Source organism: Sciurus carolinensis (genome assembly GCF_902686445.1).
Source record: "Sciurus carolinensis chromosome 14 unlocalized genomic scaffold, mSciCar1.2 scaffold_115_arrow_ctg1, whole genome shotgun sequence".
Classification (NCBI taxonomy): Eukaryota; Metazoa; Chordata; class Mammalia; order Rodentia; family Sciuridae; genus Sciurus; species Sciurus carolinensis.
In genome coordinates this window covers 2,731,492-2,747,934 of record NW_025920107.1, presented here as the reverse complement: position 1 = coordinate 2,747,934, position 16,443 = coordinate 2,731,492, and the positions used below count along the sequence as shown (strand labels likewise).

The 16,443-nt window shown below is 37.8% G+C and overlaps 1 protein-coding gene across 1 annotated transcript; it reads left to right on the top strand.

The window, feature by feature from the left end:
• The first annotated feature begins 14,182 nt into the window (after positions 1 to 14,182).
• LOC124973303 (cell division cycle-associated protein 3-like) lies at positions 14,183 to 15,198 on the top strand. Its single transcript, XM_047537304.1, has one exon. It carries the CDS (start codon positions 14,353 to 14,355, stop codon positions 14,656 to 14,658), a length of 306 nt encoding a protein of 101 aa, XP_047393260.1. The 5' UTR covers positions 14,183 to 14,352; the 3' UTR covers positions 14,659 to 15,198.
• The last annotated feature ends 1,245 nt before the right edge of the window (positions 15,199 to 16,443 follow it).

The following is a 16,443-nucleotide window of genomic DNA, read 5'->3' as shown; positions in this document are numbered from 1 at the left end:
TCTAAGGTAGTTCCTCTCTTTGTTGACCTACCTTAGTGTTTTTCATTTTCTCCTCATAGAATATTTTGTTTAGTACATTCTGCAGTGCACATTTTCTATTTGTAAATTCTTTTAACTTTTGTTTATCATGGAAGGATCTTATTTCAACTTCAAATCTGAAGGTTATTTTTGTTGTGTATAGGATTTTTTTTTTTTTTTTTTTTTTTTGGCAACCATGTTCTTTCAGAGCTTGAAATATTTTGTTCCAGGTCCTTGTAGCTTTTAGAGTCTGGGTTGAGAAGTTGGTTGCTATCCGTATTGGTCTTCCCCTATATATAACCTGATTTTTTTTTTCTCGCAGATTTCAAAATCCTATCTTAATTTTGAATGTTAGGCATTTTCATTTTAATGTGCTTTGCTGTGAACCTATTGTGATTTTGTGCATTTGGTGTTCTGTAAGCCTCTTGTTTTGATTTTCCATTTCATTCTTCAGGTTTGGGAAATTTTCAGATATTATTTCATTGAATAGGTTGTTCATTTCTTTGGTTTGTATCTCTGTGTCTTCTGCAATCCCAATAATTCTTAAATTTGGTCTTTTCATAATGTCTCAAAGTTCCTGCAGATTCTGTTCATAATTTCTTACCATCTTCTCTATTTGGGCAACTTTATTTTCAAGATTAAACATTTTGTCTTCATTGTCTGAGGTTGTGTTTTCTAAGTGGTCTAGTCTTCTGATGATGCTTTCCATTGAGTTTTTACTTGGTTTATTGTTTCCTTCATTTCAAGGATTTTCATTCTTTTTTTTTTTTTTTGAGAATCTCTATCTCTTTGTTGAATTGATCTTTTGCTTCCTGCAATTGCTCTTTCACCTTATTGGCATTGTCATTGATTGCCTGCATTTGCTTGCTCTCTTATCTCATCCTTTGCTTCACAAATCCTCTTAGTCGTGTGTAATCTGAAGTCCTTTTCTGACATTTCTTCTAACATAGTGTCATTGGATTCTATTAATATAGAATCTAGATTTGCTTGGATCATTTTCTTCCCTTGTTTTTTCATGTTGTTCATGTATGTTCCCCTCTAGCAGTGCAGATCTGGGGTATTGCATATTTTCCCCTATAGACTTATAATGGCCTTATAGGTTTCCAAAACCCTTTATATAAGGGGAGATCAATATTAGCAGTGTTCAATTCAGACACTATGCAATCCTAGACCAAATAGCCCATATGAGGACAATAACAAATTTGACGTAATAAGCAGAATGAGTTCAAATATTATCTTCAGTAAAACAAACAGATTTGCAATAAGGTCTGCAGTTTCTAATGGACAACAAAGAGGATGCAGAGGAATGTGGAATGTGGCTGTTAATCAGATAAGAAAAGAATATACAGAAATTCTAGATAATAGAAAGTGTGAGGGTGTAATCAAAATGTAATATTGGATGTAAGCATGCAAAAAAGGGAGAAATAGACTCTGAGGGAATGGTAAAGAAAAGGAAAAGAGAGCAAGAAAAGTAAAGAAATAAAATTTAAATTTTTCAATAAGGAGAAAAAAGAAATTCTACAGTGTACCAGTCATATAGTATTGAAAACTCCCAGTGTTCAGTAGCCTGATGCATGAGAGGTACCTGACAATGAGCTTCAAACCTCCAGCAGGCATCTCAGGATGGATTTTGCCCCACCTAAAGCTATGGCTTCCAGGATTATCCAAGATGGTTGCTCTGACTTCAAAATATGCTGGCAAATGGGGTGCTGCAGGTCAGATTGTGGTCATGCGGAGCAGGAGGTCCTGGAGGCAGGATGTGGTTTTTCAGGCAGGGATACTGGAGGTTGGGTGTGTTTGGTGTGGTTGTGGGATCCTGGAGGTTGGGTGCAATCTGGCGGTCTGGGGTCCTGGTGATTGGGCACAGTCAGTTGGTCTGAGGTTCCTGGAAGCAGGGAGCAGTCAGTTGATGTGAGGTCCCCAGAGGCAGGGAGTGATTGGTCAGGCTGTGGTATCCTGGAGACAGGGCTCAGTCAGTACAGCCAGGGTTGCTATGGGGCCTGGCTGTTGTCTCAAAATGGTGGGAACAATTTTGTAATTGAACCTGCCGGTACTGTAACAGTGAACTTTCAGGCAACAACAGGCAGCTGGTTCTCCACTGGTGGTCAGCAATCAGTTTTCTGACTGTTGTCAGATGACCAGGATGTGAACCTCATGCATTTGTTGATGGATAGGTGTAAGGCAGGTTGATGGACAGGAGAGAGGCAGGAAAATGGCAGATGATAGATTTCTGAGAGTGAGCAATCAAGAAACAGATATCCTCTGCTTGAAACTGGAGTTACAGAGTGAAAAGAAATGCTACCTCCCTCTAGTCCACCACCTTGGTTCTTCTTTAACACACATTTATTCCAAATACATAAATATCAAAAGTATCATTTATGCTTTGTATGGAACTTAAAAGGTCTAAAAGCTTCTATCAGAAGCAGAAAGATATTGTGTCCTTCCATTCTTATCTCACCATTCACTTTCCCCTGATTAGATGAAATTGACTACCCTCTTAAAGAATATTGATTCGGTTTTTCAAGATGGTGGACTAAAGGGCGGCTGCATTTCATGTTGCTCCAGGACTCAGGATTCAAAAGAGGAGCTAGTGAGTGACTTGGGACCAACTCAAAGCCACAGGGTGAGTCTCTCCCACTGGGGAGGTGTCCCGGGTGGGGCGGTAGTCCCGGAATGCGGGGAACTTTGTGAAGTAGAGTTGCCCGGCGAGACACCCCTTCCCCCGGTGGAGCGGTTAACATGGACCACTGGGAACTTTGCAGAGGAAACTGTTCAGCACAGCGCTTGGTAAACTGCTGGGCTTTGGCAGTTGCCCAGAGGACAGCCTGCATAGGCAGGCAATTAGGTGCAGAACAGGGTCCCAGGTCCTAGGTGGCTTTTCGGTGGAAGAGCTGCAGAGTCAAGCTGAGGGGTGGAGTGAAGGTTCCAGGACTGTGGGCAGATTCTCTGAGGAGATGCAGCCTAAGGAGACTCATCAGCGAAGGGTGAGGCTCCCAGGCCCAGGAGGTAAGTCTGGGTCCCTGGGAACATTGCCTGGGAAGGCTGCCCTGCCCAGGCGGCAAGATGCCCTTCTCCCAGCTGGAGCAGTGAACACGGACAGCTGAGAACTTTGCAGAGGAGTCCACGCAGCACAATGCTGGGTTTCGGAGCAACCTGCTGGGGCTCCAGTGGCTGCCAGAGGAAGAACTGGGCAGTGAGATGTTTGGACTCAGAGCAACCTACTGAACAATGGGGGGGTCTGTCCTGAGGAGGTGGAGGTGCGCAGTGAGTTGCTTGGCCTCCATGTGCCCACACAGAACACCGGGTGGCTGCCTGGAGGAAGAGGTGAGTAGCGGGTCACTGGGGCTCAGAGCATCTGTACGAGGCTCTAGGTGGCTGCTCAGAGGAGGGGTCACATAGCCAGGAAATTAGGTGCAAAGCATGGTTCGGGGACCAAGGCACCTTTTGGTGAAAGAGCTACACAAAGACAAGCTGAGGAGTGGAGTGAAAGTTCAAGGTCTGCGGGCAGCTTCTCTGAGGAGGGGCAACCAAGGGAGACTCGTCTGTGAAGGGTGAGGCTCCCAGGGCCAGGAGGTAGGTCTAGGCCCCTGGGAACATTGCTTGGGAAGGCTGCTGTGCCCAGGCAGTAGTTGTGAACAGAGGGGAACCAACCAGCGAGACCTCCCAACCGGGTGAGTCTTCCCCGATGGGTGAGGTTTTCCCACAAGGACATTAAAACCAGAGACACAGGCACAAACAGGTCTTGCCTCAGTCTGCAGCCTAGTTCCCTTTTGGATGATCATTGGTCAACAAGTGGAGGCACCTCTGCCCACTAGCAGGGAATATACTCCACCACTAGACAGGCAGCTTCCTTGGGGAGCACCGCATTATCAACTTCCTCTAAGAATTCAGGCTACTGAGGGGATACACTAGCAATCTTCAGGGACATTATAAGTTAATAGAGGAAATCTGCAACATCTCAGCAGTCCACTGGTACCTGAACGACATGAGAAAACAAGGGAAGAAAATGCCTCAAACAAATCTGGATGTTGCATCAATAAAATCCAATGACAGCATGACAGAAGAAATGTCAGAAAGGGAGTTCAGAATGTACATAATTAACATGATAAGGGAAGCAAATAATGAAATGAAAGAGCAAATGCAGGCATTGAATGAATGCACCAATTGATACTTAAAACAGCAAATACAGGAAGCAAAAGACCATTTCAATAAAGAGTTAGAGATATTCAAAAAAAAAAACAAACAAACAGAAATCCTTGAAATGAAGGAAGCAATAAACCAAATTAAGAACTCCATAGAAAGCACAACCAATAGGATAGAACACTGGAAGACAGAACCTCAGATATTGAAAACAAAATCTTTAACCTTGAAAACAAAGTTGAACAAACAGAGAAGATGGTAAGAAATCATGAACAGAATCTCCAAGAACTATGGTATATCATGAAAAGGCCAAATTTGAGAATTATTGGGATTGAGGAAGACTTAGAGAGAAAAACCAAAGGAATGAACAATCTATTCAATGAAATAATATCAGAAAATTTTCCAAATCTGAAGAATGAAATGGAAAATCAAGTTCAAGAGGCTTATAGGACTCCAAATACACAAAATTACAACAGACCCACACAAAGGCACATTATAATGAAAATACCTAACATACAAAATAAAGACAGAATTTTAAAGGCTGTGAGAGAAAAGAATCAAATTACATTTCAGGGGGAAACCAACACAGATATCAGCAGATTTTTCAATCCAGAGCTTAAAAGCTAGAAGGGTCTGGAATAACATTTTTCAAGCCCTAAAAGAAAATGGATGCCAACCAAGAATCTTATACCCAGCAAAACATACCTTCAGATTTGACGATGAAATAAAATCCTTCCATGATAAAAAAAAGGTAAAAGAATATACAAAAAGAAAGCCAGCATTACAGAACATTCTTAGCAAAATATTCCATGAGGAGGAGATGAAAAACATAGAACCATATCAGCAAAGGGAGGAGCTATCCTAAAGGAACTCTCAAATAAAGAGGAACCAAGTTGTGTCAAAAATAAACAAATAAATGAATAAAATGAGTCAAATGACTGGCAATACAAATCATATTTCAATAATAACCCTGAATATAAATGGCCTGAATTCATCAAAGGACATAGACTGGCAGATTGGATAAAAAAGGAAGATCCAACAATATGTTGCCTGCAAGAGACTCATCTCATAGAAAGAGATACCCATAGACTAAAGGAGAAAGGATGGGAAAAAACATACCATGCACATGGACCCAGCATAAAAGCTGGGGTATCCATCCTCATTTCAGATAATGTGGACTTCAAGTCAAAGTTAGTCAGAAGAGATAAAGAATGATTTTCATACTGCTTAAGGGAACCATAAGTCAGCAAGGCATAACAATCATAAATATCTATGCCCCAAACAGTGGCTCACCCATGTATGTCAAACAAATCCTTCTCAATCTCAGAAACCAAATAGACCATAATATAATAACACTAGGTGATTTTAACACACCTCTCTCACCACTAGACAGATCTTCCAAACAAAAATTGAACAAAGAAACCATAGATCTCAATAACAATCAATAATTTAGACTTAACAGACATTTATAGAATATACCATCCAACAAAGAGTGAATACACTTCCTTCTCAGCAGCACATGGATCCTATTCTAAAATAGACCATATATTATGCCACAAAGCTAATGGGAGCAAATACAAGAAGATAGAGACACTTCCTTGTATTCTATCAGATCATAGAGGATTGAAATTAGAAATAAATAAAAGAGTAAAAAACAGAAATTACTCCAACACCTGGAGATTACACAATATGCTATTATATGATGAATGGATAACAGAAGATATTAGGAAGAGAAATAAAAAAAATTCTTAGAGGTAAATGAGAACAAAGAAGCATCATATCAAAATCTCTGGGACACTATGAAAGCAGTAGTTAGAGGAAAATTTATTTCATGTAGGGCATTCAATAAAAGAAGTAAAACTCAACAAATAAACGACCTAACACTACAGCTCAAAGCCCTAGAAAAAGAAGAACAGACCAACACCAAAAGTAGTAGAAGACAGGAAATAGTTAAATTCAGAGCTGAAATCAACAAAATTGCAACAAAAGAAACAATACAAAAATTGACAAAATAATTAGTTGGTTCTTCAAAAAAATAAACAAAATTGATAAACGTTTAGCCACACTTACAAAGAGAAGACGAGAGAAAACCCAAATCACCAAAATTCGGAATGAACAAAGAAATATCACAACAGACATGATTGAAATACAAAACATAATTAGAAGCTATTTTGAAAATCTATACTCCAACAAAATGGAAAATTTTGATGATATCAACAATTTTCTAGAGACTTATGAATTGCCTAAACTAAATGAGGAGGACATACACAATTTAAAAAGACCAATTTCATTAATGAAAGAGAAGAAGTCATCAAAAGCCTACCAACAAAGAAAAGTCTAGGACCTGATGGGTTCTCAGCCATGTTCTACAAAACCTTTGTAGAAGAGCTCAATCCAATACTTTTCAAAGTATTCCATGAAATAGAAGAGGAGGGAACTCTCCCAAACTCGTTTTATGAAGCCAATATCACCCTCATACCTAAACTAGACAAAGACACATCGAGGAAAGAAAATTTTAGACCAAAATCCTTAATGAACATTGACGCAAAAATTCTCAACAAAATTTTAGCAGATCGCATACAAAAACATATTAAAAAGATACTGCTTCATGATCAAGTGGGTTTCATCCCAGGGATGCAAGGTTGGTTCAACATCACGATATCAATAAATGTAATTCACCATATCAACAGACTTGAAGTCAAGAATCACATGATTATTTCAATAGATGCAGAAAAATCATTTGATAAAATACAGCATCCCTTCATGCTCAAAACACTAGAAAAAAAAGGGATAGTGGGAACGTTCCTTAACATTGTAAAGGCCATCTACGCTAAGCCCATGGCTAATATCATTCTAAATGGTAAAAACCTGAAAGCATTCCCCCTAAAATCTGGAACAAGGCAGGGATGCCCTCTTTCACCACTCCTATTCAATATCATCCTTGAACTCTAGCCAGAGCAAATAGACAGACCAAAGAAATTAAAGGGATATGAATAGGAGAAGAAGAACTCAAACTATCCCTATTTACTGATGATATGATTATACACTTAGAGGAACCAGGAAATTCCACCAGAAAACTCTTAGAATTCATAAGTGAATTTAGTAAAGTAGCAGAATATAAGATCAATGCTCATAAATCTAATGCATTTTTATACATAAGTGATGAATCTTCAGAAAGAGAAGTTAGGAAAACTACTCCATTCACAATAGCCTCGAAAAAAATAAAATGCTTGGGAATCAATCTTACAAAAGAGGTGAAAGACCTCTACAATGAGAACTACAGAACACTAAAGAAAGAAAATAAAGAACACCTTAGAAGATGGAAAGATCTCCCATGTTCCTGGATAGGCAGAATTAATATTGTCAAAATGGCCATACTACCAAAAGTGCTATACAGATTCAATGCAATTCCAATAAAAATCCCAATGACTTACCTTACAGAAATAGAACAAGGAATCATGAAATTCATCTGGAAGAATAAGAAACCCAGAATAGCTAAAACAATCCTTCACAGGAAAAATAAGCAGGAGGTATTGCAATACCAGAACTTCAACTATACTACAAAGCAATAGTAACAAAAAATACATGCTATTGGTACCAAAATAGACAGGTAGATCAATGGCACAGAATAGAGGACATGGACACAAACCCAAATAAATATAATTTTCTCATAGTAGACAAAGGTGCCAAAAATAAGCAATGGAGAAAAGATAGCCTCTTCAACAAATGGTGCTAGGACAATTGGAAATCCATATGCAACAGAATGAAACTAAACCCATATCTCTCACTGTGCACGAAACTAAACTCAAAATGGATTAAGGCCCTCAGAATCAGACCAGAGACCCTCCATCTTATAGAAGAAAAAGTAGGTCCAGATTTTCAACATGTTGGCTTAGGACCAGACTTCCTCAACAGGACTCCCATTGCACAAGAAATAAAAGCAAGAATCAACAACTGGGATAGATTCAAACTAAAAAGCTTTCTCTCATCAAAGGAAACTATAAGCAATGCGAAGAAAGAGCCTACAGAGTGGGAGAAAATCTTTGCCAATCATACTTCAGATATAGTACTAATCTCCAGAATCTCGAAAGAACTCAAAAAACTCAACACCAATACTACAAATAACCCAATCGACAAATGGTCTAAGGAAATGAACAGACACTTCACAGAAGAAGACCTACAAGCAATAAACAAACATATGGAAAAGTGTTCAACATCCCTAGTTATAAGAGAAATGCAAATCAAAACCACCCTAAGATTCCATCTCACCCCAATTAGAATGGCGATTTTCAAGAATACAAGCAACAACAGGTGTTGGCGAGGATGTGGCGAAAAAGGTACACTCATACATTGCTGGTGGGATTGCAAATTAGTGCAGCCACTCCGGAAAGCAGTATGGAGATTCCTTAGAAAACTTGGAATGGAACTACCATTTGACCCAGCTATCCCACTCCTTGGCCTATACCCAAAGGACTTAAAATCAGCATACTACAGAGATACAGCCACATCAATGTTCATTGCTGTTCAATTCACCATAGCCAGATTGTGGAACCAACCTAGATGCCCTTCTGTTGATGAATGGATAAAGAAACTGTGGCATATATATACAATGGAATATTACTCAGCCATAAAGAATTATAAAATTATGGCATTTGCAGGCAAATGGATGAAATTGGAGAATATCATGCTAAGTGAGATAAGCCAATCTCAAAAAACCAAAGGAAGAATGATCTAGCTGATAAGTGGATGATGATACATAATGGGGCATGGGAGGGGTTAATTTTAGGGTTAGAGTTAGGGTTAGGGAGGGGGCAAGAATGGGGGAAGGAAGGACTGTATAGAGGGAAAAGAGGGATGGGAGGGGTGGGGAGAAGGGAAAAAAATAACAGAATCAACTAACATTACCCTATGTAAATTTATGATTACACAAATGGTATGCCTTTACTCTATGAACAACCAGAGAAACAACATGTATCCCATTTATTTACAATAAAAAAAGAATATTGATGTCTCCCATACCTAAATATAATTCTTCTTCAGTATGTCAGCTTCATGTCTTTTAAAAGATCCTGTAGTGATTAAAATTTAATGTGTATTCTATCATTTTATTCATGTCTTTTCTCTTTAATTATTTGCCTCCATTTTGTCATTGAGTAGGTGAATAAGAAGCAGTGTTAATATTTCCTAGTTCATCAAGCCTTCTAGGTGCAGAGTGAATTCCAGCTTTCAAGTCTAGCAGAAAATACAAAAAGGGACTAACTGCTGGAAAGGGTGGGGGAAAAGGCTTTGAAACCCACGTTCTGCCAGCTCCCCAAAATTGAAACAAATTTCCAGGAACTTCAAAGTACTTTAATAATTATAACTAATAATTAATTTCACACATGCAAGTTAATGACCAAGATCTATCAATTGATCATCTTCTTTAACACTCATTAATTCTGAGATGAGTAGCATTTTATATAAGAGCAACCAATATAATGATTATTGAATGACTTTTCCCAATGGTGACTATGCCCATTAGTGTTTAGAGTACAGTCTTCCCAAGACCCTATAGACACCATTAAGATTTTGGATGGTACTTGTTTCTGAACTCACTTGCCTTTCTGTCCTCAACATTGATTTAAGCTACAGAAGGCTACAATTATGTTATCAGAAAAGTCTAATTTTCCACAGATTACCATGCTGCCTATGAAGCAAAGCTACCAAAACAAAAAGTATGCAAACTTAGCTCTATTATGTGGAATGAACTCCAAATGCTATCACCTGGAAAATAAAATTAGTGCTACTTTATTCATCTTTCAAAGTACATATAAAAAAATTTAACGGCAAAGGCATATATGATATCGCTTTTAAAATATGAGCAGTGGGAAAAAAATGAGCAATAGGCTTAGTAAGAGGATTGGCAACAGAGAAAAAGAGGCACCATCAAACTTCGATACAACTACAGCATGCTGAATGGAACTGAGAATCTTAAATTTCCAATATCCTCTGCAGCGGAAACTGGCATCTTTTCTTGTCAGCACTCACTTTTTTCAGCTCTGTTTTCCCTAAATATCACTTTAGACAGACACATGAGTTTCAGCACAGGGGGAGCTATATCAAGTTTTTCAGGTTTTTTCATATTGCCAGGCACAGTGGTGCATCCCAGTGGCTCAGGACTCTGAGGTAAGAGGATCGCAAGAACAAAGTCAGCCTCAGCAACTTAGTGAGGCACTAAAGCAACTTAGTAAGACCCTTTCTCTATATTAAAAAAAAAAAGAGGGGCAGGAACTAGAGATGTGACTCATGGTTAAGTGCCCCTGAGTTTAATCCCCAGTACAAAAAAAAAATAAAAAGATTATACTACATAATGGGTTTTTGGATTATTAACCACTTGTTACTCAAGATTTGGGTATTAAGATGCAGTAAAAGAGAGTACTAAAAGGAATGATTAAATAGGGCATGTCTAATGTTTGTTTTTGTTCTGGGATCCAAAGAAGTTACTTCATGCAATTTAATCAGGTGTGTGAATGATAGTTGAAAGATAAAAATATGAATTGATAGATAATAAAAATATATTGATATTTTTTAGTTATTTATATGGAAATAAACATCACAAATCCAGATATGAAGTCCAAAGTCCTGCAAATTAGGCTGTAATTCACTAATACCAAGAGTTTTCTGTTACAGAAAAACATTTTAATAATTGTCCATAGCCTCCTTACAATTTTAAATACAGTGATGTTAAAAATTACTATTATACTCTGAAAAATACATCTGTATAATTCATAAACAGTCCAAAAAATACCCATTTAAGAACTAAGCAAGCTCTCAGGTCACTTTCATTTCCATTTTAAGATCATTGTTCTTTCTTAAATATACCATCATTCACACAGATTACATCTGTGATCGACCTGCAGCAGCACCAAGCTCAAAATTACTAGGTGTTACAAGAGTTCCTGTGAAGTTCAACAAAAAATGAAATATTTACATATTTAATTACCTGTTATGGATTTAATTAAACCCTGCTGAACTGAAGTATCCTATATTTTGTCTTTTTTCAATAACACTGATGGAAGTCACTGAAATATATCATTCCCAGAAATGTCCTATAAAAGACTTTGTATATATTCAAGTTAAAGTGGTTTTAACAATGTGATTTATTGACTGCATTACATACACATTCTAAAACTGCTTTCAAAATCACCAGTATTAAAGTTAAGTAATTTTATAGTCCTCCTTAATACAGTCCTGTCCTGGATACATTTAATTTTGTAAAGAAAGATGTTTTACTAAATTAAATTAATTTATGAAAAATGAACAAATCAAGAATATAACTTAATTACATATCTCAATTGTTAACCCATGCTTGTGCTTTTTTTCTTCTATTAGATGTCATTACTAGAATAAAAGAGAATCACCAAATAGTCAATTTTATATTGCATTCTTTAAAAAATCACTAAATGTGCAGTCCTGAGGAAGTCATAGGGTTCTGGTGGGAATTTGGAAGAAGCTTAAGTATTCTAAATTATTGGCAGGAAATGATACAGCATCTCATGTATGGTTTGAAACATTCATCTTTCCAGTGAAAAGAAAAGCAATGAGTAATAAAGATGGTGGGAGATCTGAGAATGATGAAGCCTGTAGTCTGTCCTTGATAATGTTATTTGAAACTCCGTCTCAATGACTATTTCGGAAAGTAGGAGCTTGGTCTTTCCAAAACCAACACCACAGATGGCTTCATTTCCCAGGGTTTCAGCTGCAGGTCCCAGCCAGCCATGTAATCATGAGAGCAAATAACCCATACAGTGTACTGTGTTGCTAACTCTGGTGTTTGGTGGGTTGAGGTATGCTATGGTATCAACCTAATATATTTCAACTTACACTGGGTTTAATGAGGTTTAACTCACTGTAAGTTGAAGAGCATTGATATAGAAAAAGTATGTAGTGTATACACATTTCAGAAATATCCATGATTTTAAGCAACCACTGGGGAGATCTTGTAACATTCCCCCTGTGGAAAAGGGGAAACTACTGTATTCTATAAAATCTTAGGCAAAGCATTTATAATTGATTCTTTTTTAAAATATTTTCATTTGCTAGAACCAAAAATATCTTGGCAGACTATTTATATTGATGCTTCTTTGTATGACTTTAGGATTAAATTCTTGCTGCCCCTGCTTCTAGGTTACACTATATAGAAATTACAAGGAAACCTTGTGCTTTCAGTAATGTAACATGTGGAAATGGTGCAAGATATTTCTGGGGTACAGTTTAGGAAGCTAAACTCTTGAACACAGTGTCTTTCATCATTGAATCTTACTGGTTAGTGGTTGTTATATAGGACAATAACCATTAAGTACTTTTCACATGTCAAGCACTTAATAAGCTTGTGTGCATGACTTGTTTTAATCATGGGACCTCACTAATCCTACCAATATATCTCAAAGTAATCATTATCATTCTCACTGTACAGATGATGAAACAAAACTTCAGAGAATAAATTGCCCAGATCACACAGCTTCTAGTCCACACAGCACAGGTCAGCAGGACCTCATTCCCTGCTTTTTAACAATAGAATTGTTATACTCAATAGCAATAATAAAATAATGATATAGCACATGACAAAATATTAGAAAAATTAATACTTTTCCATGTAACTGATTGGCCACAGAAGAAATGACAGGGACTATTAACAAACATTTTGAAGTAAATGATGCTCAATATGCAGACCTAAGCCCAGACTGGTTCTGGAAAGCCCAAGTTTAGCCTGTGCGGAGGCTAGTAACAAACCTCAGCAAACATTCACCTCTTATAAATTATCACTGGCTCTGTGACTCCTTGAGGAACAGGTGAGATAGATCATTCAATGTGGACATTTAAACATTTTCTTCTTACACACCAAGCTTAAACCTAAATCACAATGAAAACAGCAATAGAGAGCTCCTAAAATATTGAGATAATTGGACATTTTCAATATTTCACAGACCAACTCTCTGTCAGCCTGAGTTACAAGCCAATATGTAGTGCTCTAGTCTCCTCAGACACTTGATAAATTCATCCTACCACACTAGACCATTTTGATCTGGGAAAAAAGTTTCAGGCCTTAAGATTCTTAAGTTAACAAATACAAGATACTTTAACTTCTGGGGGGAAATCCACAAAAATCCTGATAAAACTGGAGTTAAAACATTTGGAATAAATTTTAATTGTATGATTAAAAAATGTGTATATGTCCACGTGTATAAACACACAAGCACATGTAAATCAAAACTTAACACATTATTTTATTTAGGGGTTCTTTTTTTCTCCCCTGCACATTTATTTCTTGTTCTTCCTGAAATTAGTATCTAACTATTTAAAATGTTCTTACATCAGAATCTGAGAGTCTACATGTCAGATATCTCACCCACAAACATACAGGGTTTTGAGAAAAAAAGAATTTTCACAAAAATACAAAACACCTTTTGTATTTTACAATAACAAGAGAAAAACAAAAATAAAAAGTCAGTATAGGCACCTTCAGCACATACTGACCTCTGGAAGGTCAAAAAGAAATACTGTGAAACCGGATGCTCTCCACTCCCCAGACATGCCACAGTGCAGGGCACCCAGCAACTCATCCTCGTTTTCTTACAAAGTTCTTTTCTCTTGAATTTGTAGATAGCAATCCACCAGCAAGAATAAGCATTTACCAAAGATCAAGAGTAGAACACAAGCGCCTGGACGACAGACTTCACGGTTCATATTCTTCCTCCAAATGAGCTTGGCAAATTGTGCCAAGGGGTCTATATAGCACTTGGGTTACTGTGATTGTTCTACAGTTATGCTAATTAGGATTTGAAAATGTACCAATACTATTGGTTCAGAATGTACAAACGCTATTGGTCAATTCTTGAGTCCCGGCTTTCATTCAGCTCTGCCCCACTTCCATTTTCTCAATACAGTTCCAGAAATGGAGGTTGAGGTCCCAGATAAGCCTGCAGTGCTGAGTGGACCAGGCTACTGAGACAGGCCTCCCTACTCTTTTTGTGCCTGACAGCTGCAGGGTGACAGGTCAGCGAGCCTTCTTTCCCCTTGGTGCTGACTCACTGTGCTTGTGTGGCAGTGTTCATGCTGCAGAAGGAACTCCAGTGCTCAGACCCATCCAGGCCTGACTCTACCACTTCCTGGCTCCACTGCCACTCTCCTACCCTTGGCATTGCATGAACATCTATGAAGACCAGCAGTGCAGACTTTCAGAGTCCACTGGTGAAAGAGCTGGGTGAAGTATTTGAGAATGAAGCCTCCAAATCAAATCTTACCCCAGAATCTGTTCTGACCCTGGGAGTAACTTTATCTTCTGAGTTGGATTTGCCTTTGACTACTCAGTTATCACTTGAGGACCAGATGCTCCCTTGGAATGACCCTCAGCTCCCTTTCAAACAGGTGTCTTCACTGCAGTCTGCAAGACATCCCACAGAAAGCCCTGTGGCCAGGAGCCATTCAGACAATCCCTCAAAAGACCCTGAGAGTCCCTAATCTTCAGGTTCTAAGTGCTATAGATGGAAACCAAACATCAAGGTCCTAAGGAGACACCTCTTCACCATCCTGCAGGATGGGAACTCTCCTTGGACCCTGAAACCATGACAGGGTAAGTAACCTTCTCCCCTAAGTGAAAATGTTAGGAAATTAAAGAAAGGAGCCATTCTTGGAACTAGATGGGTTCTGAAAACTAGAGGACGAGCATGGGAGCAAGGCCAGGACCATGACAAGGAAAATCAGCACCTTTCTTTGGTAGAGAGCTAGCCCCTATGTGGCCGCTACATTGGATTTACCCAGGGCCTGGTGATGTTCTGTTTTCTGTCACCCCTTCTTTTCCAGGGAGAATAAGGAAAGGATTGTTTTCTTTGATTCCTCCTTAACTACCAACTCTAGGACTAAGAACTTTATCAGACTTTCTTTATGTCTTGCTTATTTCTTGTGTATTAAAGTTTGCAATTTTAAATGATGTTTTTAAAAGACAAAAAAACAGTGAATTTTCTTATTTTGTTCATCTTTAGGAATTCCTTTATTATAGGCCTGATACCCTACCTTTTCCATTAACATGTCAATGTTAGTAGTTAACTCCTTCCTTTAACCTGAGTCAGACCAATTGATGCATATTTGAAAGTGAATTAAATATTATTGTTTTCAAATATAATGAGGAATGTTATAAAAATATTTGAATTGCTGTAATTGGTGTAATGAATAACACTGCTTAAATAATAAGTTGGTACAAATTGGACTTTAAAAACACACTCCCATAAAAGTGGAGGATGATTTTATAGAAGTAGAGAAATGCTGGATTTTGAAGGTCTAGAAGGTTATTTTAGAGAATCAAGAGAAGGTTGGCCATAATATACAAACATTAAGAAAATTGGGGTTGCATGATGTAATTGCATATATTTGCACAATTAATGAATTCATTAAGGCTTTAAAATTGGGCAGAAGTGCCAAATATAAAAATTTAAGTCTGAATACGTTTGACTAGTGTTAGGAGGAGTTTTGAAATTGGCAGCTAGTGGAATTGTATTGTCTTCCAGAGACAGACCAAAATTATGCTAGGTGAAGGATTGTAAAAGTTTTTACTCTTAAATGAATTATGTATACATATACAAAAATAAACACAGAGAAAGATTATATATTAGTGATATTAAAATTTCATTGAGGACAATGTTTGAAATACAGTGTATTTATGAAGAACAATAGGTGCGGGGGTGTCTGGAATTCCATCCAGTGCTTGACAAAGATCCTCTGGAGGATGATTGCAAAGGCTCATCCTAAAAGGAATTGCTGGATGTTTTGCTCCAAAGCATGATGTTTTTCTGCTGTGTTTTTCTGGTAATATATTACTCATTTCAGTCTGAACGGATTGCTTAAGGGAAGAGGGGAATACAACAAAAATTCCAGAAAATATTACCTACAATCTGAAAAACAGTGGGTCTTTACCACTAACAAAATTAAAAATAGTTTTACAACTGTGCAATGAGTCCCTGAAAGCCTTGGGGGAAAACAGTTATAGATCTGCCTTTGTCCCCAACAGGCTGGTTAAATAATAACAATGGTGGTGGGGTAAAAGAATAAGATTTCACAACATTCCTTCCTTCCTACAAAGAATAGGTCACCCCTATAATAAATGTTGGTGCACAATGTCCTGTTCTGGAAAAAAAGAGCTACATAAGACAAGATAATCTATTCAGTAAAAACATTTGGCCACGAGAACCATTGCAACCACTGCCCTCCTGTAGCCCTTAACTCAGCAATTTAGATATTAACAAGATGGAC